This window comes from Theropithecus gelada, chromosome 3, assembly GCF_003255815.1.
Source record: "Theropithecus gelada isolate Dixy chromosome 3, Tgel_1.0, whole genome shotgun sequence".
In the NCBI taxonomy this organism is placed as follows: Eukaryota; Metazoa; Chordata; class Mammalia; order Primates; family Cercopithecidae; genus Theropithecus; species Theropithecus gelada.
Genome location: NC_037670.1, coordinates 33,313,776 through 33,336,779, shown reverse-complemented (window position 1 = coordinate 33,336,779; position 23,004 = coordinate 33,313,776). Strand labels below are relative to the sequence as shown.

The following is a 23,004-nucleotide window of genomic DNA, read 5'->3' as shown; positions in this document are numbered from 1 at the left end:
ATGGCTCTCCATCTATTTCATCATTCACCTAGCCAAAAAGATGTTTCCTTAACAGCTTTTCTTCCCCCTGCAGTGCTATACGAAAGAGGAGAACAGAGTGGGGAAAAGACTCATGCTTCAAGAAGCAGACATTTTCTTTAAACAATTATAGGCTTTTAGATCATAACAAGTATCTTTTTTCTTTTGTTCCCTCCAGCCAGCATCCCACACACACCATTGTGGAGGCTGACTGGATGTCTTGTGCTCTATCAGAGCATGTTAGACCAACAGAGGGGCAAATCAGAGTGAAGAGGAGGCCAGAAGATGGGAGAGGCATTTTTGAAGTGAGAAACCTGCATGTATCATGTGTACCCTCAAAACTGCAAACTAATTATTTTCCTCAAACATTTCACACCACTGGGTCACCTTCTAATACATTCGGCCTAAATGATCTTTGTTCCCATTAATGTTTTTTTGAGGGGGAGGGGTAGTTAGCACCTGCAAAAAAAATGTGTCCCAGTTAACAAAAACAAGAAAACAGAAATGAAAACCTTACCTCATTTACAAAAAACCAACCCAGCTAATCTAATTAAGCAAGCAATCGATTGTTCCCAAAGCCACTCATATTAAGCACACTGTCTTATTCGCTATAGTGGGAAAAAAATGTCAGATTATAGAGTTTTCTGTTGAGGTGATTGTTTTGGGGGTTTCAATTGTTTTTCTATAAGATTCTCAGTGTAAAATCTTCAGATTCTAAGTGTTAATTCCAACGTATAGTCATGAATATTAAAATTGGCATAATAAAATATACTGAGAAGCCAAATTCTTTTATCATTATTATTTAACCAAATAGTTTACATTGGTATTACTCTAAATAATCACTAAAGTAGAACTTTAAACATGGAGAGATTCAGAATTACAACTAAAATAATCCTAAAATGAGAACCCAACATTAAAATACAGTTTTTTGATGTTTGTCCTAAAATTAAGAATGCAAAGTTAATTTGCTCCAGTACATCTCTTCTATCCTACTTTATCCTGCCTGTCACCAATCTCCAAATGGAATGAAATGTGCAATTAAAATTAATTTCTGGGTAACCCTTGGATGCCATGCCATCGATAAACCATTGACAGCTTCTGCTTTTCCAAGTCTAAATTCAATTTGTTAAAAGCTTTAAGACATGGGTCTAATGACACCCAACTCTAGGGTTATATATGTAATAATATAAACACACTAGCTATATAAATGAAGCACAATATAAACACTAGTTAGCATTGCTATTACTAAGACATGAAATTTAAGAATCTAGCACAGCAACTTCTATCTGCAGATAAAAGAGATTTAAAAACTGGATGTAAAATAACATGCTGAGAGAATCACTTCATCATTCACTTACTTGTCTGTGCGATTTAGTAAAAATGCTGGAGCAATGCTCATTTGTTATTTTATTTATTTATTATTAAGGAGGTTACCTTTTCAGTTCCTTCCTCTTTGAGACTAATAATGTCCAGATCAAAATCCTTCCTCAAGCCATTGGTTTTATTAAAGGTAATATGCCCAGTCAAGCCATCCCACCGAGCCTGTGGACAAGAAGAAATGTGGCTGTTACTGTTAAACATTTATCCTAATTCCTGAGACCATCAAAATTATAATACCTCAAATCCATCACAGTATCCAATTATTTGGTTTCATCATGCTGTTATAAACCATTGCACTGGTTCAGCAACATGATAGCAGAACACGTCGTCGTTTTATTAGCACTCATTTATTCTGTCAATTCTAACACCCTAACCCAGTCAAACCTGTCATCGTGGCTACCTAAATGGACAGTATGGAGAAAATTGCTGTAAAATAGTCTGCACATGGAATACACAAAGTCTGACAAATCACAATATTCTGTTTTCCAAGGTCAATTCAAATTCCTTTTGAGATACGGCTGAGTGGAAGTGAGTCCTTGCGTTTTCTTTCTCTGTGAAAAGAATATAGACCAATATAGTCCAATGATGTATTGCAGAGTTTTCAGGCTGTTGATGACTTAGCGTGTTTGCGTCATTTGGGCATTGTAATTTCCCGTGGCTGCTGTAGCAAATAATCACAAACGCGGGTGCTCAAAACAACAGAAATTTATTTTCTCAAGGTTGTGGAGGCCTGAAATCCAAAATCAGTATGACTGGCTGGAATTAAAGTGTCAGCAGGACCGAGCTGTCTCTGGAGGCTCGAGGGAAGACCCTATTCTTTGCTTCCTTCTGCTTCTGGTAGCTTCTGGCACTCCTCCTTCTCTTGTGGTTCCATCACTGCAACCTCTGCCTCAGTGATCACATTTCCTCCTCCCCTTCTGTCTGCATAAAAGCTCCCTCTGCGAGGTGGAGGTTGTAGTGAGCTAACATCCTTCCACTGCACTCCAGGATCCTGGGCGACAGAGCAAGACTCTGTCTCAAACAAACAAACAAACAAACAAACCAAACAGGTCGGGCGCAGTGGCTCGCACCTGTAATCCCAGCACTTTGGGAGGCCAAGGCAGGCGGATCACCTGAAGTTAGGAGATTGAGACCATCCTGGCTAGCACGGTGAAACCCCGTCTCTACTAAAAATACAAAAAATTAGCCAGGCGTGGTGGCGCATGCTGGTAATCCCAGCTACTTGGGAAGCTGAGGCAGGAGAATCGCTTGAACCCGGGCGGCAGAGGTTGCAGTGAGCTGAGATGGCGCCATTGCACTCCAGCCTGATGACAGAGCGAGACTCCATCTTAAAAAGACAAAGAAAACGAAAAAGAAGAAGAAGAAGAAAAAAAAAATCCTTCTGCTTCTCTCTTATAAAGACACTTGTGATTGTATTTAGAACTCACCTGGATAATCTCCCCATCTCAAAAATTCTTAATTTAATCAATATGCAAAGGCCTTTTTGCTACATAAGGTAACATTTACAGGTTCCAGGGATGAGGACATGGGTATCTTTTGAGGGAGCTGCTCTTCTGCCTACCCTACACATCAACATCATTTCAAATAATAAAAAATTCACAATAGTCTGCCTTTCCCAGAACTCACATTAGATATCTCTGGTGGGTTTATTAAATAGAAAGTGGTGGCCCTTGGGAGAGTCTTCGGCTTCAATCATTAGGTGATTTTTGGCAACCTTGTTTATTTGAGTTTCACTTACAACTGGGGATAAAGGAAAACTCAGCTATTTGTATCCACTTAGCTGTTTTTCTCCCTCTTGACTTTACCAGATTCATTAGACATGCATAAAATGGGAAGATCCTGAAGAATTACACTATTTGCAGTTATTTGAGCCATGTGTATCTGTTGAATGTATTTACCCATTTGGCCAAGAGGCAGAGCAATGCAGTGGAAAGAACATTGAATTTTCCATACCTCTGGAGCTGAATATCTGCAGTGTAACTTCAGGCCAACTCATTAATTTCTCAGCTCATAATCCCATCTAAAAGTGGTGAAATATCTTTGATTGGGAGTCAAGAAATCAAGTTTAGTCTTTAAGCCACTATCAAGTTTTGTGGCCTTGGTTGAGTCATTTTGTCCTTTTTTTAGGCCACAGAGGAATGCACATTAAGGGAAGATGTTGCATAAAACGAGCTTTAGCTCTGGATTTCTACAATCATAGGCAAGATACCGTAGAGGGGTTTAATGAAGTTGAAAGTGATTCATTAAGCACCTATGATCTGCAAGCTGGGCTACATAAAACATAAAACACAGTTGTTATACTCAGATTTTAATGTAAAACATATTACTATCTGGGGAGAAAAGACTACAGAATTTGGTTCAATTATGTTTTCACTATTAATTCATTTGGAAAATATTCATTTATTGAGTATCTTCTCTGTGCAGGAAAGTATGATGAGAATACAGCACCTAGAAGTTTACAGTTTAGTAGGAACAAACACATTAAAGGATTTCCATAAAGCACTTTAGGTTTGAGGATAAAGATTTGCATAGAATATTGAAGAATGAAGTATGGAGAAGAGCACTTATCCCAACTGCAGGGAAAGAGTCAGCAAAGCATTCCTGAAGGCAAGAATGCTTGAGCTCACAAAGGATAAGCCCACCAAGCAAAGATTCATGGGCTGTGTAAAAACATGAAATAAAGAATATGTTGTAAGTTTGCCATGAGACTCTAATGTAAAGTAGGAACTGATGCGAAATGAGCCTAGGAAGGCCAGTAGTCTGTTCATAAAGGTGTTATGAAGCATGCTAGTTTTCTTAGACATTGCTCAGTAGACTTTTGGGGAATCATGGAGGTGTTTTAAACATGTGTTGCCATGGTCAGATGTGCATAGGGAGATGATTTGATATCTCTTTTATAATTGGGGAGAATGACTTGGAGAAGGTCAATATTGTAAGCAGCGTGTTGGTTAGCGGGTAGTTCTCATAGAACAAAATGTATACAATCATATTCATATGCCCAAATATGAACATAGGGATAGCACAATTCCTCCAGTTCCCTGTCCCACCAACTTGCACACCTTTAAATATTAATGAAAATAGTCCCACAGCAGGATAGACAGAATTTCATAAAGAACACGTTAATAAATCAGCTTAAATGTAAGGAACTAGTATAATTGGCCAAAACATATTTTCTGGCTACCATTCAGTTAGAATGGATATTATGACAAAAGTATATTTTATCACTTAATAGTTCTGGAAGTTAAATCAATGGTAGGGAATGATATATGGACAAGAAAAGCTCCAACTTTTTCCTCTAAGCCATCTCGATGGCAAACTAGGTGCTGCCTAAGTGCTATAACATATAGAAAGAAATGCTTCTTCAGATCCTAGTACCTAGTCTCTAGAGTTTATTGCCAAGGAAGACCATAATATCAAACATTGGCAGTAGCTTTAAAAATGACTGGCATATCTTTATGGTCAGTAGTAACACCTGTTATCACACTGGCTGAGATCCAGGTAATCAAGTCTCTGTAATGGGACAAAAACTATCACCAATCAACACAAGTAGGAGGTGTCCTCTTGTGTCTATTTAGGTACACCTCTTGGCATTGCATTCTCCTTTTTCTCCCCGTCACACCTCTATTCTAGTTTTTGTACTCTGGTCATTCCTTCTTATTTTGCAAGCCAAAGGCTGGCTTTGTGGATTGATGGGTTAAATGAGAGCCATGAAATAAGCTGCTGTGTTAGGCTTACAACATCTGTCTGAGAGCTGAGAACAATTTGTGTAACGCTTTGGTTGAGTGGAAATCTCTACTGTGTTGGGGGTTTGAATTAAGTCAGTTTTCAGGCCCCTTTTTCATGCCTCTAAACAATGTGCTCTTCCAACTGTCCTCCTGACCTGTTTGAAAGGAGGTAGTTATCTTCATTAAATTCTACAGGATTTTCAGAAAGCTTTTTTCTAAAGGCAACTTCTCCTTTATGGGGCTCGTGTTGTGAGTCAATTTGGTACATTGTCCAGAGTTTATAGGGGTCTCTGAAAATGTGCAGAATTGGTAGCATTTATCTCTTAGTGGAGGATATAGCTTATAGCGGGGTCTTAAAACCCAGTTCAGAAATCCAATTTCGTTCCCTAACTGTGCCTGTTGTGTCCCTTTGTTTGGGTTCCCTTGCATTGATTTTATTCTTGAACTTAGTGTTCCAATCACTGGTGCAGAGTAATTCCCACTTCTTGCTTTTTCTCCTGCTCATCGAAGTGGCAAAAAAGTTCCCTTTTCATGTTTTAACAATGCTTCCTTCTCTGCCTCAAATATCTACAAAGACTCCCTATGTGATTCTTCACTGAAAGAAAATATCTTTGACCTTCAGCGTCAAATTTCCCTTACTGGCACAATTGCCCATGTCTTCCTGCCTCTCATCCCCTAGATTAGCTGCATTTCTGTATATGTTCTTTGTTTTTCTGCAAACTCATTGTTGATAAGCATTTATTCATCATCAATACACTATTGATTAGGGTGAATATGCAATGACTGCTTCCAGGATGTGATGAATAGGATCCTTGAGGAATTCATTTTTCTGGGACAGGGCTGAAGCATATACAATTTAGATAATGATATATAATTATATTATCCATAATTACCATGTGCTTGCCTTATGGAGAAGCATTTGCAGAGGGGACAATTATAGTATACTTAAAACAGAAAACAATACTTAAACTATTGTCCCTATTTTAGGAAAGAGCTTTATTTTCTACCCTGCATCAGACCTTCATGTCTACAACTGCTTAATAGCAACTAAATCAAATACTGTGAGTTTTCCTCATTCGTCTTACTGGACACACTATCTGATAATCAAGAGACAGGAATCAAGAGCTAAAAGAAGAAAAATAAAAGGTTTCATGAATATCTTATTTGTATATTCTTTCTCAAGATATTTGTTGTCCAAATTAAATGCATACATTTTATTATTAGGGAAGTAAGGGGCTAGCACCTGACTCTGGGCTCTTATGATAATCAACTCTTAATGTCATTAGTTAAAATGATTTCTTTTACTTATTTATTTTTTTCTGAAAGGGAATTTTTTTCTTCAACTTTGATGTTAAGTTCAGGGGTACATGTGCGGATATGCAGGTTTGTTACACAGGTAAATGTGTGCCATGGTGGTTTGCTGCACAGATCATCCCATCACCTAGGTATTAAGCTTAGCATCCATTCGCTGTTCTTCCTGATGCTCTCCCTCCCCTCTCCCCATCTCTGACAGGCCCTAGTGTGTTTTGTTCCCCTCCATGTGTCCATGTGTTCTCACCACTCAACTCTCACTTATAAGTGAGCACATGTGGTGTTTGGTTTTCTGTTCTTGTGTTACTATACTGAGGATGAGTTTCCAACTCCATCCATGTCCCTGCAAAGGACATGATCTTATCCCCTTTTATGGCTGCATAGTATTCCATGGTGCATATATACCACATTTTCTTCTTTCAGTCTATCATTGATGGGCATTTGGGTTGATTCCATGTCTTTGCTATTGTGAATCATGCTGCAGTGAACGTAAGTGTACATGTATCTTTATAATAGAATTATTTATATTCCTTTGGGTATATGCCCAGTAATGGGATTGCTGGTTCAAATGGTATTTCTGTGTTTAGGTCTTTGAGGAATTGCCATAGTGTTTTCCACAAAGGATGAACTAATTTATACTTCCACCAACAGTGTGAAAGCATCCCTTTTTCTCTGCAACCTTGCCAGCATCTGTTGAAAAGGAATTTAAATATGTAAAAGAATGTAAATCCTCCCTTCCTAGAATTTTCCTTGACACAGCCATTGTCCTTTGCCAAACTGAATAAATTGTTTCCTGTTGAGAGAGACTTCTTATTCTTCACTTACATATTGAAAACTATGTTTTCTTCTGAGAACATTGTGTATGGAAGGCTCATGGCAAACTCAAAGGTTAGCTTTCCTTGCTACATCAAGGTGAAGATAAAAACTGCTTTTAAGTGACTATTCTATTTGTTAATAAAACTTATAAAAACTTGAAAATGAAGCAAAAAAAAAAGATTGCGTGACCTTCTTTGTCATGGTGGTCATAGTACAATAGCCTCACCCAAGGGTGATATTCTCTAAAGAGGTGTATCTTTATTTTTAAATTTACTGTTAAGATGCAGATTCTGTGAAATTACATGTTAATTTGTAGGATTTGTATGTGGCAGAGATGTAAATGATTTCTATCTAATAGAAAAGATAACCTCAGAAATTATAATTGTGTTGACCTATAGGACATTAGCCAGCTTTTTATTTTATTTTATTTTATTTTAAGTTTTGGGGTACATGTGCAGGATATGCAGGCTTGTTACACAGGTAAATGCGTGCCATGGTGGTTTGCCACACGTGTCCCCCATCAGCTAGGTTGTTAAGTCCCACATGCATTAGCTATTTTTCCGATACTTTGACTTCCCCGGTGGCCTCTAGAACCGCCGTGCCTCACTGTCTTTTTACAACAAGCTTTATCATCCTGCTGGTTCCCTCAGTTAGACACATCTTCAATACTTGCTTTCTTATGTTTGTACTCAAGTCACATATATAACTGGCTTAAAACTGGAAATGGTCCTACGATGGTGCCCAAGTACACTCACCTGCCAGAGCCTATGCTATCGGCCATTTAAGCTCAGAAACATCTTTAAAAAAAAAACAAAAACAAAACAAAACAAAATCACACAACACTCCAGTCCTAGAGCAAACCCTAAGTAGCAACAAACTTTACTTTTGCTGACTCTCTTGTCTTGTCTTGTCTTGTGATTGTGTGTTTTGATTCTGAGTTTTGGCCAAGTCTGTCAGCCGAGAAGTGCCTTACCTAACTCACAGCTTCAGTCATTTCTCCTCCACAACTGGGTGCAGGCACCTCTATTTGGTCTCAGACCACTATGCCACCTCCACTGCCTACTCAGAAGAGCATTTTATGTCTCCTTGTTTGGGTCACAGCCAAGTATATGAAGTAGTAGGTATTTGACTGCTAGGCAAGTCTCATGAACACAGTCACGGGGATACCGGTGTCCATGTGCACCTGATCTGCACATGGCTGTTAAGTTCTCCTTTGGTGGCAAGAATAATTGTGAACCTGGCACTTTGTTCTCATCATATAGTGATCTATCAGCTAGATGCAGGTAATCTAACTCTTTGTTAGGAAAACCTGGTTTCTTAGCACTTTCCTTTTCTCTGAGCAAGATTATGTCTCAGGTTCACTGGAAATGACAACCAACATTTCTGTCCTCCTGAGTTATTGTGTTCTGTGATTCCTTTCAAGACATGGCTAAGGTTATAGAACTAAAGCTGCAGCCCTCAATAGCTGTCTATCTCTGGAAATTAAAAAAAAAAGCCTTTCCTTCTCATTGTGTATGAATAACACCTTGCGAATTAAAGATTTTCTATTTTTATTATTTATAGATTTGATTACTTATATCAATATTCTCAGGATTCTCATGTTACAGAGAAACTGAAGTTTAAATACATTGTATTGCTTCCCTTGAAAAAGTTCACAGAAATTCCTAGCTTGGAAGCATTTCTATGTAAAAATGCAAGTTTATGTAAAGTGCATATTTGACCACATTTAATTGATTTTTAAAAATCAGCTTAAAAAGCATTACATATCTCTCCCTTAGTATTATCACTCTGAGTTATATAGTTCTGATTTACTTTTTAGTTTTACAGATTTGTTTTTGGTTTCCTGAAAAGAGGCTAGTTAATCTGAACTCCTTAAAAACTTCTTATACTGGTTTACCAATGAGACAAGATAGCATTGACACATAATGTTTAAAATGAAGATTTAAAATTATATGTAATTATATCGAGTTAGAATTTGGCAAAATTTTTATATAAACAGTTTTTACACTTTGTAATGTATCAGTTGAAATGTAATTTCCATGTTTCTATTACGTTTAATATCACGAGTTAATGTAAAATCAAGTTAACTGATGGATAATCTTGGGATATCTGGGTCACTTCTCATTAAGAGATAATATTGGCATGATGGTTACCATTAGTGTGTGTATAACTATGTGTGTATAACGGTAACTGTGAATGTCTATATACATCTTATTATTTCTATATGTTACAGAGAAGCTGTAACTTAGAGTCATATTAATGAACATTTTGTTTTTGCCACTTTGAAGATGATGTTCAAAGAATGCACATGTCTCTAGGGGGTTGTTTTACGCAAGCTCATGTGTATAAGGTAATGGGGTATATCTTTGTTTACATAGTGAAAAGAAAATATATTCCAAATTATATAACAGTGTAGTGAATGGCAAAGCACAAGTGTGTGTAGTATAGAAGGTGGGAGGAAAGAGAATTTTATTTACCTTGGAGTATAATATATGCACGTAATGAGTCTGAGTAAAAACAAAGAAGTGTGTTAAATTTTTGGCAAAGTTTAGCCAGCTTTAATTGGTTTATTAATAAGATATATATTTTAAGTTTTGTGAATCTTTTTTCTGCCAAATACTACGTTAATGTAAGACTGTAGTTTTATTTTCTCTCTTTTAAAATGGAATATTTAGCCTGCTGTTAACAAGATGACAAATGATCACTTACCTTCTATGTCATCGTCTCAGACTTTCATTCCCATCATCAGCAAGGGGTTTCTGCTTTACTCTCATGTTTTTCTGAAAGTTTTGCTATAAACTACAGTCTGGAAATAGCCTTTGTCAGAGAATGGCAGTATCAGAGCCTCATGGCAACATGCTGCCAAAAAATACTCTTACCTATTGGCAATTTAAACAGTCATTGGTAGAGACTTTGGATATTAAGGTGTCACTTAGACGACTAACTATACCAGAGGATGGAATCGGGATTTTCAGGACTCTTTTTAATAGTCCAGGAGCAGAAGACATTTGAAAGCCAAGTGTTGATCCAACATCCACTAGTTATAAGACAAGTAGGATTAAGTGAACTGCTGAGGGGAATCTAATTGTGGTTATATGGCTTTAATATCTTATTATAAGATATCTTGGGATACCTGGGTCATTTCTTTTATTCTTTTAATAAGATATGGTCTTTTAATAAGATATTATTAAATAATAATAAATAATAAGATATTATTAAATAATAAGATCACAAGATATTATCTTTTAATAAGATATGGTTTTACATATCTTATTAAAAGAATGAAAAGATTCATTCTCTTCCTGATCTCTTTAACTCTCTCTTTGGTAACCTATAAATGACACATTCTTTATATGGCACCTTATTCTCCCTGACCCCTCAGAATTAAGACAACTTACTAGCTTTTATGGCAATGTGGTTATTTGCATAAAATCAATACACATCTGTCGTTTTTATAACCTGGCTATAGTTGAATAAATTGGCTGTGTAAGGTCACACCAGGTGTGATGGTTCATTTCATGTGTCAATTTGACTGGGTCACGGGGCCCACATTAAACGTCGTTTCTGGCTGTGTCTGTGCGAGTGTTTCCAGATGATATGAGCATTTGAATTGTGGGGTCCAATAAAGAAGACTGCTCTCTCCACTGTGGTTGGGCATTATCCAGTCCAATCTGTTGAGGGTCTGAGATGAACAAAAGGTGAAGGAAAGAGGAATTTGCTTCCTTTTTTCTGCTTTATTGTTGAACTAGGCCATCTCATCTCATCTTCTACTGCCCTCATACTGGGAGTTATACCATCAGCTTCCCTTGTTCTTAGATCTTTGGACTCAGACTGAATTACACCATCTGCTTTTCTGGGTCTCTAGTTTGCAAATGGCAGGTCATGGGACTTCTCAGTCACCATAATTGAATGAGCCAATTCCTCAAAATAAATCATATTCCCTCTCTCTTTCTCTGTCTCTCTCTCTCCTATTTGTTTTGTTTCTCTGGAGAATCCTGACTAATATACCAGGAATGTATCTGGTTTATTACAAATAATACATATCTTGTTTAATCAAGTGTAGCAAACCCACCATTAAGGAAAAAGTGCTCTACTTCAAATGTGGAATCAAGGTTCAGAAAGGCCTCTCCGGAAACTGGTCTGTTATTTGTTCTATGATTTATATGATTGTAAACTTACAGGTAAAAAGGAAGACAATTTTCTAGTAGGCTAGGAAATCTATCAGATGTTGGGCACTCAGAGAAATTCACTCAAAATGTCTAGGTGCTATAGGAATATTGTGCAGATGCATTTCTTGAATGGAGTTTCTTACCCTTGTGTGGTAGGGTGAATAAATGTCACCCTCTCCCCAATTGTCCATGTTCTAATCTCTGGAACATAGAAGGTAGCAATGGAAGCTACACAGATGGGATCAATTAAGGATCTTAAAATGGGGAGATCATCCCGGATTATCTGGGTGGGCCTAATGTAATCACAGGGTCCTTATAAGAGGGACTCCGGAAGGGTCAGACAGAAGGTGATGGGATGACAGCAACAGAAGACAGAGAGAAAGAGACTGAAAAACTGAAAGATGCTACATTGCTGGCTTTGAGGATGGAGGAAAGGGTCCACAAGCCAAAGGATTACAGGAATCCCTGGACCTTGGGAAAGGCAAGGGAACTGATTTCCCTCTATAGCCTCCAGAAGGAATCAGCCTTACCAACATCTTGACTTTAGCCCAATGAGACTTGTGTTAGAGTTCTGACCGCCAAAGCAGTAGGAGAATTAATTTGTGTTGCTTTGAACGACTATGCTTGTGGTAATTCACTTAAAAAGCAATAGGAAACTAATACAACTTGGAATAAAAAGTCAATAAGAGAAAAAAAATTCTGAAGAAAGGATTCTGAAAATGCAATGAGAGATTCCTTTTGAAATTTTCTTACAGAAGTTAATTTTCTGTCCTTAGTAGCTGCTTGAAACAGCCGCTCTGAATTTGCTATCCATACCCAGAGGATTCCACGGTCAATGAACATCTTGTACTGCCCCCATGTAAATTAATCAGGTCTAAGAACGATGACACCAGACTTTTGGTAATATGAATAATCTTTGGAGATTATTTATGACACAGTAGGGAACTGCTGAGAAAATTATCTAAAACTTGGAAATAAAACAAAAGAACAACGACTGTATTTCTTTCCAAAGTCACATGGGATCATTGCCTAACAGGTCCACCCAAGGATGATTTAATCCTCTAGAGGATTGTACCCTTGTTTGTTTTACTGTTTTCTCTTGTCTAAGGTCAAGACTATGAAATTACATGTGAACTTAGATATTTTTTGTCCAACAGAGACCTAACTGATGCAAATCTAGTACAGAAGATGACCTCAAAGGTTATGGTTTTATTGCTTGTAGAACAATAATCAGTTTTGTCTCTAACTCAGCATATTCATTTCCATTAGCTTCTCCTGTTGGACTATATAACCACTCTTTCTGTAATTCCTTTTTGAACTAGATTTACTATCCAGATGGTTCCATCATTAAGGAGTTAAGTGTATTTTTGGCACATGCTTACATTATGTTTGCATGACAGTTATGTTGATAATGTTATAAAATTATATACTGACAAATGCAAAGTGGCGCAAATGTAATCACATTTGGTCCTTACAGCATCTAGATGAGGTAAGTAGGATGGTCCCCAGTTTATTGAGAGGAAAGAGATCTTAAAGTTAGTAAGATGTACCCAGAGGGGTTCAGAACCAGGTCTACCTCACGTTCTTTTTCTTCACCAAACTGCATTTCCATCAATAAGATCATGTGAAAGAAAAGAAAATGTGTGGGCTTATTTCTCCATTTTACATCCTAACTCTAGACTTTATATGGGTCATAAGGAGAAAACATTCTCAAGCTCAAAATAAAAGGAGAAATAAATGAAAAAGTATCAATCATCACTAAAATCCTGACTTCTCACTCATTCAGTGGCACGTTTGAAGTGTGAGTTGCCCAAGTGGATCCCTCTTGGATATGCTGGGTTCCATTAGAAAGACAAAGAGCCTCTGCTGTGGCTTCCAGGATCCTATTTATTTCTCAGTTTCTCTGGTTCATCTATCATGGAGCAGCTTCTCCTGCAAGTCAATGTCACAAGGCTGGAATGGGCTGTCTACAGGAGTAGAAACAAAATAAACCTTCAGCCTCTTTTGTGTAGTCCTCTTTGCAAGAGGTCTCAGGTCAAATGGAATTGACACATAGCATTCTATTTTCCATCAGGGTTCAGAGTAAAAGGTATTTCTAGAAAATGAACTCTTGACCTTTGGCTAGTTTGGTTGAAACACCTCTAATTTTCTTGCTAGCAATGCCTTTCACAGACCTTCGTTGCCTGTCCCATTCTGTTTGTTGACCACTGGATTAAATGGGTCCCAGGACGGTTTTACCTTCTAGGATTTCTGTTTCGGATTACTTGTGTGCTTCTGTTCATAGAGTTACCACATTACCATAAGTGTCGGTGACTTTTGCTGACTTAATATTTAACTGTGAGACAGTAAAGCATGCTTTAAATTCCTTTATCTCTAGTCACACAACTCTCCCTACATTGAAACTTCTTGAATATGCCCTATATTCTCTTCCCTTCAGTACATTGTGAGTGCATTCATTTCTCACCAAGCTCAAAGTATCTCCTTTTCTAGTATTCTGAGATATCAATGATGCTTGGCTTTCATAAAGCACGTCACATGGCAGTCCATGATAGAATTACTTTGTGATTTAAAAAGCTATATGGAAAACAGAAAGATTGAAATAAAACAGGATAATTTAATAGAAACAGTAAATTAATGTGTTTATATTGGCCTAACCAAAAAAAATCACATTGCATTTAAAAATTTAAAAATACTGCTAATAGGCAATTCATTGATTATCACACATTGTTTACAAACAAATTTTAGTCATACACCTGACATTGTAAACAAGACACTTTCTGCATAACAATAGTAATTTTAAAATGCTATTTAAATAGCATTTTAATTGCTATCAAGTTTTAAAGTCTGAGCGTGATGTATTTGGAGAATGATTTTGGAATCAAATGACTTGGGCTTGAATCTTGGCTCTATCTTTGAGTAGCTGGGTGCCTCTTTGCAAGTTGCTCAACTTTGTCAAGCTTCATTTGCAAAAATTAATAGTCTACCTAGTCGTCGTGAAAATGAAAAGAGATAATGCTTCAACGCATCTAACACAGGACTGTCTGAGTGGAAGCTTAATAAAAATCCAGTTCCCTTATTATCTTGACCTACTTAAGATCCCCTCAACTCCCTTACAGATACATGATTACTCATAGAGCAGTTTGCAATGAACCCTGCCCTATCTCAGGGACTTCTTTTATGCTGCTTGTCAGTGAAAAACCAACTGCCCTCCTTTGTCGTCAATAATATAATGCAGTGGTTTTTATATTTTAAATGAGCACAAAATCATTGAAACACTGTTTTTAAATAAGTACTTTAGTTAGTTTTAAAAGAGAAGATCCTCACACTACACCATAAGAATCACTGAAAAGGGGCTCAAAGCTTGCCAGCTCCATAGATCCTTAGTCTGATACTCATGTTTGCTGGCAAGTCCCACCACACAACTTTGAGCCAGTTGTTAAGCTTGGGGTCTGATTACAGTTCTGAAGAAGTTTACTCTGATGATTAAGTAATCTGTCTGTCTATCTATCTATCTATCCACTCACCCATTTACAGGAAATTAAGAAGTAGATAGTAGCACTAATAGAAGTCTTATAAAATTAGGAAAGTGAGCTGTGGCTGGTATGGTCAATGTAGTTTTTAGGAGATGAAGATTGAGTTAGTCATGGATGGTAAACAAGGTCTGACAAACTGCATATTTGTTTATTTCAGTATAGTATTGGGACATTGAAATGCTCTCATCATATTGTTGGGCAGGTACTTATTGGATCCTGTAACCCTATAATCTAGAGGATTTTCAGGCATAATACAGATCGCTATGGGAGAACGGTTTTTAATATCTTGTAGGCAAGGGAGATCTACTGAGTCTTTTCAAAGACTGCCCCCAAAGATCCCAGTTGTTATAATTGTTCTTGGGGTCACCATATCCTCGTAGGTCATTCTCTGGGGATTTAGGTAACAACCCCTAGCATGGCCTCAAACCAAGTTTTTTTTCCCCCCATAGTTCCCTAAATGGAGCACTAGCCTGGTGATAGATTCCGTGACACAACCATAGCAATCCAAAGTTCATACATTAGTAAGGATCTGAAGGAGGCCTGTAAGTACCATGGCTGTACCCATAGCCCACGACCTCCTGCATCCTGTCAGTCCTGCAGGCATTTACACTGATCTCTGTGCATTTTCCAGTGCTGCTGCAAGGCAACAATGACAGTAGTTAAAACTTGCTTTGTGTTTCAGATTCTTCATTAGAGCACTTTCCTGGAACAAAATTTTTAATTGCCTGGAGATTAAAATCTCTCTCTTTTTTTTTTTTTTTTTGAGACGGGAGTTTTGCTCTTGTTGCCCAGCCTGGAGTGCAATGGTGCCATCTCGGCTCACCACAACCTCCACCTCCTGGGTTCAAGTGATTCTCCTGTCTCAGTCTTCCAAGTAGCTGGGGTTACAGGCATGCGCCACCGCGCCTGGCTAATTTTGTATATTTAGTAGAGACAGGACTTCTCCATGTTGGTCAGGCTGGTCTTAAACTCTTGACCTTATGTGATCCGCCTGCCTCGGCCTCCCAAAGTACTGAGATTACAGGTGTGAGCCACCATGCCCGGCCCCCACCTTTCTAATATACTATTTATGGCTTTTCCCTGCTGTGCTTTCCACCTCCATCTCCTGCTATGTTCTGCCCCAATAGCTACTACACATAAACTTTGTGTTCCAACTATGTAGATGCTTCCCCAGACTTTGTGTACATAAGTAATAATTCACGAATTTGTTCCCAGTACTCTCTCTCCCTAAAAATTCTCTCCCCCAGTACATTATTAGAAACCTTACTTGATAGAGTGCAAGCATCACAAAGGCAGGGATGGGTATCTATTGAGTACAATAATATATCCCAACAAATAAGGACAGTTTGAGGACCTAGTAAATCCTAAGTTCTTGTTGAATGAGCGATAGAATCTATCAATGTCAATTCAAATGTCAACTCCACTCTGAAGCTGTTCTGAACCCTTTTGGATGGAATGCACAATTTCTTTCCTTGGGGTTTACTAGTATTTTATTTATTAATATATCATTGTAGCCCACATCATAGCAGTCTTGTATTACAGTTAGTTGTGTGCATTTTCCTCCAGCTGATGATGGCTTCCTTAAGAGCAAGTGTAGTGTGCATTCACCATTTGCCTTCGTGGTCCACTATTCCTTTTTTTTTTTTTTTGATATGGAGTCTCGCTCTCTCTCCCAGGCTGGAGTGCAATGGCACGATCTCTGCTCACTGCAACTTCCACCTCCCAGGTTCAAGTGATTCTCCTGCCTCAGCCTCCTGAGTAGCTGGGATTACAGGCACCTGCCATCATGCCTGGCTAATTTTTGTACTTTTGTAGAGGTGGGGTTTCCCCATGTTGGCCGGGCTGATCTTGAACTCCTGACCTCAGGTGATCCACCTGCCTTGGCCTGGCAAAGAGCTGGGATTTGCCTGGCAAAGGCGTGAGCCACTGTGCCTGGCCCCACTATTCCTTTTGCAACTAACTGGAATAGATGATACTTAATATAGCTAATTAAGCTGAATTTCGAAGATCTTCCAAGATGATATATGTAATACTGCTATAACTTCAGAAGATGCAAAAATGTTATACTTTGATCAGAAATTATTTTGAAACATGAGCCCTTTTCTGTCAAACTTTCCAATGTCAGAGACTTTTGTGGTTTTGCCTGGCTCACAATACAACCTCATTTTGCCCAATCTCAGTCTCCTGTAACTTTGGATTTCCTGCAAGTAACAAGACTTCAGTGACTCTGGGAAAATCAGTTTACTCCACAGGGCTCCCAAGTCTTCTATAACCTGAAGGTTTTGAGCAGAGCAATCACTAACGTTACACCTGTTCTGTTCTTTCCTCTATTTGGCCTGGAAATTTGCCCCAGTTCCCAAAAAGGGCTGAACCCAGCACCCAACAGTCTTGGGAACCCATCCTGGACCTCTTTGAAAGCTGCACTTTCAAAAGGTAAATCAGAAAAATGGCCGAAAAAGTATGTCCAGATCTCTAGTGAATCGGTTAGACTGTAATGCTTAGAGCCTCTTCTAACACGGAACAAGGTCTCCTTTTTGGCCTCTCTGCTAGCTCTACTATTTTCAGATCCAGGAGACTGATTGAACCCATTTCTTGAGGGATATGGTACTCTTTTGTCCATCAAACAAATATGTTTAGATTTAAAAAACGTAATAATGTATTTTTTCTTTTAGCCCTAGGGGTCCTTTATTGTTCTTTGACAGGCTTTTATGGTTTAAATCCCAAGTGCTCGTTTACTTACGACTTCTTAACTAATCCTTTTGCAGCTGTGCCCATCTGAGCACAAAGACGGGAATAGGGCTTGCCTAAGTAATATCGTGATATTTTAGCAGAATTGCCGAGTGAGCCCTTCAGTTTCGTGTTTCTATCATCACATTAAGCAATACTACTTCAACTCAAATACTTTTCAGCATTTACTTCCTCAGGCTGAGGATTCTGGGGCTTAAATTCACTCAGCCTCTCAAGAACTTTCAGTCAAGTGAGGAAAAGAGTCAAATAAATCCCGTGGCATTTCATGAAACCGCCTCAAAACTACAAAAGACTTAATTAGACTACGGTTATTTGACTTAATGATGTTTTAAAACAATATTCACAAATTGTGAGTGAGGAAAAAAAACTGCTTGATGCCATACTTCAAAGATGTTGCTTTCAAAATTGCTTTAAGCGTGAAGCAACATACATTCTGCCTATTGTAGAATAATTAAGTTGAAATGGTAAAAGTCAATTGTTTCAATAACATTACAGTTCAATTGAATCGTGTTAATTAGAATAGGTTGGGCTTGTTTTCAGTTAGATCCAGCTTAGTTTCATTCTCTCGGTGTGGAGCAAAATTTACTATCAGCCATCATTGTATAAAGCATTTTATAATAAGTAAAAACCAGTGATAAAAGATGGGCTTTGCAGATCTCTAATTAGCAAACTCCCTTGAAAGCATGTTAATGAAAATACACTTCCAATTTAATTTTTAATAATGTTATTACCACGGCATCAAAAAGAAACATAAAACACCTTCCAGAGAAGGACACACACATCCCGGGAGCAATCGAAGGGTTGCTGCCTTTGGGTGCAGAGAATTCAGCAAGTGAATTTAGTTCTTTTACAGTGTTAAGCCTCATCCTTCAATAACGCTGCTGCAGAAAGTCAGTCTCTTTGTCTTGTCTCACATTTTTCACACCAATAATGTTGCCATTTAAGTTCTTGCCATGGATTGTACCCGTGTGCAAGTTTGAGCAATCAGTACTGAATATAAATGATTTTGGAAACAGTGTATAGCGGGAGCTCAACAATCAAAAGGTTATTAAAGAGATGCTGTTAAAAGAGGCATGTTATGTGCTGATGCTGTCACCTCTAACAGGACATCCACCCAATCGCCATACATCCCCCCAAGTACCCGGGCCCAGTGCCAAGACAGGAGTGTGGTCAGAAGCTGCTTGAATCTAAATATAAAAGCAGGCTGCTTATTTCCAGTTAATGGTCAATTCATTAGCATAGGGAATAGAGGCCATTTTACATCTGCCATCAACACTTTGTTTAGTATTTTAAAAACGTCACATTGACAGAGGCCTGGAGTGTGACATCAGATTCAAATATTTTCCTCTGAATCTTTAATGCATTTCAGGCCAAAAGGCATGCTGAAGGGCCTTCTGGGCTGGTATTGTATAGACCAGTGTTGAGGATTTGCAACGGCTTATTTGATTTAGAATACGTTTATTTAAAGTCTGTTTATTCTTTATTGCTCCATGCTCATTTGCATTTGCATGTCCTTTCCATTGTTTTGTGGCCTTTGATATGTGATACTACATATTCTCATTAACCTCTCAGTTCCAGTTTACCACATTGACCCTGAGTGAAAGGCTTGGGATGACCTAGTGTCCCTTAGTGTCACCTTGATCATCTCTAGTTGTCCATCATCTTTCATCTTTGATATTTCTTCCTCTAAGAAGTCTTACCTAAACCTCAGAGACAGGGTTAGCATTCTTCCTAGGGTTCCCATAGTTTCCTGTAATTATCCCTATTAACATACACATGACTGTATGAGATTGATTGCTTAGTTGTCTGCTTCTCCGGATTAACTTTTGATTCATTTAGGGCAGGGCATTTGGGCTTCATAATGCAAATCCACACCACAATGCAATACACCTTACTCCCGCAAGAATGGCCATAATAAAAAAATAAAAATAAAAAATAGATGTTGGTGTGGATGCAGGGAAAAGGGAGCACTTCTACACTGCTGGTGGGAATGTGAACTAGTACCACCACTATGGAAAACAGCGTGGAGATTCCTTTGAAGAACTAAAAGCAGAACTACCACTTGATCCAGCAATCTGACTACTGTGTATCTACCCAGAGGAAAATAAGTCATTATACAAAAAGATACTTGCACATGCATATTTATAGCAGCACAAATTCACAATTGCAAAAATAGGGAAGGAACTCAAATGTCCATCAATCAACAAGTGAATAAAAACAGTGTGAGTTTTATATATATAATATATATATGTATACATATATATGCACAATGGAATACTACTTAGCCATAAAAAGGAATGAATTAATGGCGTTCACAGCAAACTGGATGAGACTGGAGACTATTATTCTAAAGCGAAGTAACTTAGGAATAGAAAACCAAACATTGTATGTTCTCACTCAAAAGTAGGAGCTAAGCTATGGGTATGCAAAGGCATAAGAATGATACAATGGGTTGGGCGCAGTGCCTCATGCCTGTAGTTCTAGCACTTTGGGAGGCCAAGGTGGGCAGATCACAAGGTCAGGAGATCAAGACCATCCTGGCCAACATGGTGAAACCCCATCTCTGCCAAAAACACAAAAATTAGCCAGGTGTGGTGGCATGCACCTGTAGTCCCAGCTACTCAGGAGGCTGAGGCAGGAGAATTGCTTGAACCCGAGGGGCAGGGGCTGCAGTGAGCTGAGATTGTGCCACTGTACTCCAGCCTATCTGTCTCAAAAAAAAAAAAAAAAAAAATGACTCAACGGACTTTAGGTACTCAAGGGAAAAGGGTGGGAAGGGGGTGAGAGGTAAAATACTACAAATTTACAAATTGGGTTCAGTGTATACTGTTTGGGTGATGAGTGACCAAAATCTCACAAATCACCATTAAATAACTTACTCGTGTAACCAAATACCATCTGTTCCCCCAAAACCTATGGAAATAAAAAATTAAAAAATAAAATAAAATTAGGACCCTAAAAAAGGGAAAAACTCATATTCAATGATCATACTGTACCACTTGGTGAGTTTCTCAGTTAAACACACTGAACAGATTTCTTTAATGGAGGCATGATGATAGAACAGAAGCAGCAACAGAAGCAGCATGGATTTTGGTTTCCCACAGCCCCAGATTCAAATCTACCTGCACCTTTACGAGGGACAAGTGGATCAAACCAACTGGGTCTATATTGCCATTTGTCAAGTGGGAATATAAAAATCTACTGTGCAGGAACATTGTGAGGATGAGAGCTAAATATTATTCATATCTAAGCATCAAAAGATGACCAAAGATAGCCATGGTTCTCTTTACTCCTGAGAGATTTCCATTAAGTGCAGTGATTGGATTCAGTCTCTATCCTTAGAGATGCTATGTCATCTGCAGAGCTCAGCTCCTTATAAAGATGTGAGTGTATAAAGCTAGTATAAAGCCTATATGTTAAGAAGTTATTCGCCAAGTAACTTAGGATGTGTAACTGCATACACGCTAGCTTAAATGTTGATAGGGACCCAGACAATCTTGAATTGGCCAGCAGGTAAAAGCAAGTATCAGCTCTGTAGTTTTCAAATGTTGAGTATTAACTGAGATGTAACAAGTATTTCTTGTCTGAGTGGACTTTTTCTTGCAGCAAATCACTAGGTGATTTCATGCGAGGTTTACAGCAGTTTTAATGGGATGAGGGCATCTCATGTGAAAAGTTACAAGGCAAGAATAAAATCAGACTTGGAAGCCAATCAAGCAATTTGTTGAAAGAAATGGCTGGTTTCCACCATGGCCTCTCTTTAAACTTCGTTGAAATAGAGGACATGCTCTACCCTTTGAGGGCAAAGCACTTCATTAGACTTGCTTCCAGAGAGACTGTCACCTATTTTCATTCTCTTTAGGATAAACTGGACTTTTCTGAAGTTAAATCTCACTTGTGTTTTTCTCTGAGGCTGAGATACCAGCAATTTGCTTTGGACCAAAAAAAAAAAAAAATGCTGTGAGGTGATGTTTTGGGAAACACGCTGAGGTTAAGTTAAAACCAAGATGTGTTTTGCCTTCTTCTCTAGTCTAAGTTACATAAATGGTATGAAAGTCATATATATATATATATAGTCATAATATATTATATATAGTAATATAATATATAGCTGTAAAATATATATTATATATAGTTATATATATATTATTTCCTAGAGCAATGTATGATATATATAGATATATGATATATATCTATATATAATTAATTCTATATTCTATTTATGCTCTCTGTATATATTATTTATATAATTCTATATATATATAATTTTGAAAAAATATATATCATATATTACTCTAGAAAAATAATTAAAAATCTGGAGTATTCTTTCTTGGCACTACATGACCATAGGCTTTGGAGAACACTGACTAAACCCAATTGTGAATTAATTTAGCCAACAATGTACTTTCCTAAATTTTAAAAAGAGGAAAGCCAGCTTTCAAATTAAGAGAAGACAAAATTCTAGTTTCTCAATTGTCAGAAACAGAAAGTAATAGCAATACATTAAAAATCACTTCCGAATCATAAATCTTTGCTCACATACCTGTTGAGAGAAACCAAGGATGACACATAGGAACTGGTAGGAATTTTCGGTTTCTTCCTAAGAACAATCAAATGTGGAACTTTACAGAAATCCTGCTATGTAATTAGAAAATTGATATAAATATTCATTGGGCCTTAGGGGTGTGCGTGTGTGTGGGGAAGACAATCTAAAACCTAAAACTCTTTGTTTCATTCTCCATTCAAAATGCAGATGGGCAAATTATATATCTATATAGACCCAAGCTAAAGATCCAAATTTGCTAATTTCTTACGTTGCAGTAATAGCGAACCGTCTTGCTACAAATTCCTCATAGGGTGATCATCTAGTCCTGATTTGCCTAGTACTATCTAGATTTTAAAATGGAAAGTCCCATGTCCAGGGGAGAGACTCTTAGTCCCAGGTGAAAGCCAGGATCATTTATTACCCTACTTCTAGGATAAGTTTGGTTTTGATGGTCCTGTTTCCCAGTCTGTAGCCTCAAAGTATCAGTCAGGGTGTCCTAATTTCAGAATCAGTAAAATATAGTGCCCCACAGTATAGCTACAACATCCACTTTACACTTGGTAGGTTCCCAGGATCATAGCACTACTGGAGAAGATCACATGGATTATCTAATTCCTTAAATTTGTAGGCAAATCAATTATTTATAAATAAAATCCAACGTGAGGTGTTCTAAGAATATTTTTCCTTCCTTCCTTCCTTCCTTCCTTCCTTCCTTCCTTCCTTCCTTCCTTCCTTCCTTCCTTCCTTCCTTCCTCTCT

General features: G+C 37.9%; 1 protein-coding gene and 1 long non-coding RNA gene across 8 annotated transcripts in view; one reads left to right on the top strand and one right to left on the bottom strand.

Moving 5' to 3' along the window:
* Positions 1 to 23,004, bottom strand: part of GRIK1 (glutamate ionotropic receptor kainate type subunit 1) — a 407,238-nt gene that overhangs the window by 60,333 nt on the left and 323,901 nt on the right. For all 7 annotated transcript variants that reach the window (XM_025379075.1, XM_025379077.1, XM_025379076.1 and 4 more), the window contains one exon: positions 1,453 to 1,560. In XM_025379075.1, coding sequence (XP_025234860.1) covers positions 1,453 to 1,560 — 108 coding nt within the window. The remainder of the gene's footprint in view (positions 1 to 1,452; positions 1,561 to 23,004) is intronic.
* LOC112620459 overlaps positions 1 to 23,004 on the top strand; it is a 33,458-nt gene that overhangs the window by 1,316 nt on the left and 9,138 nt on the right. Inside the window, exon 2 of the long non-coding RNA XR_003118531.1 lies at positions 197 to 323. This is a non-coding gene — a long non-coding RNA (uncharacterized LOC112620459). The remainder of the gene's footprint in view (positions 1 to 196; positions 324 to 23,004) is intronic.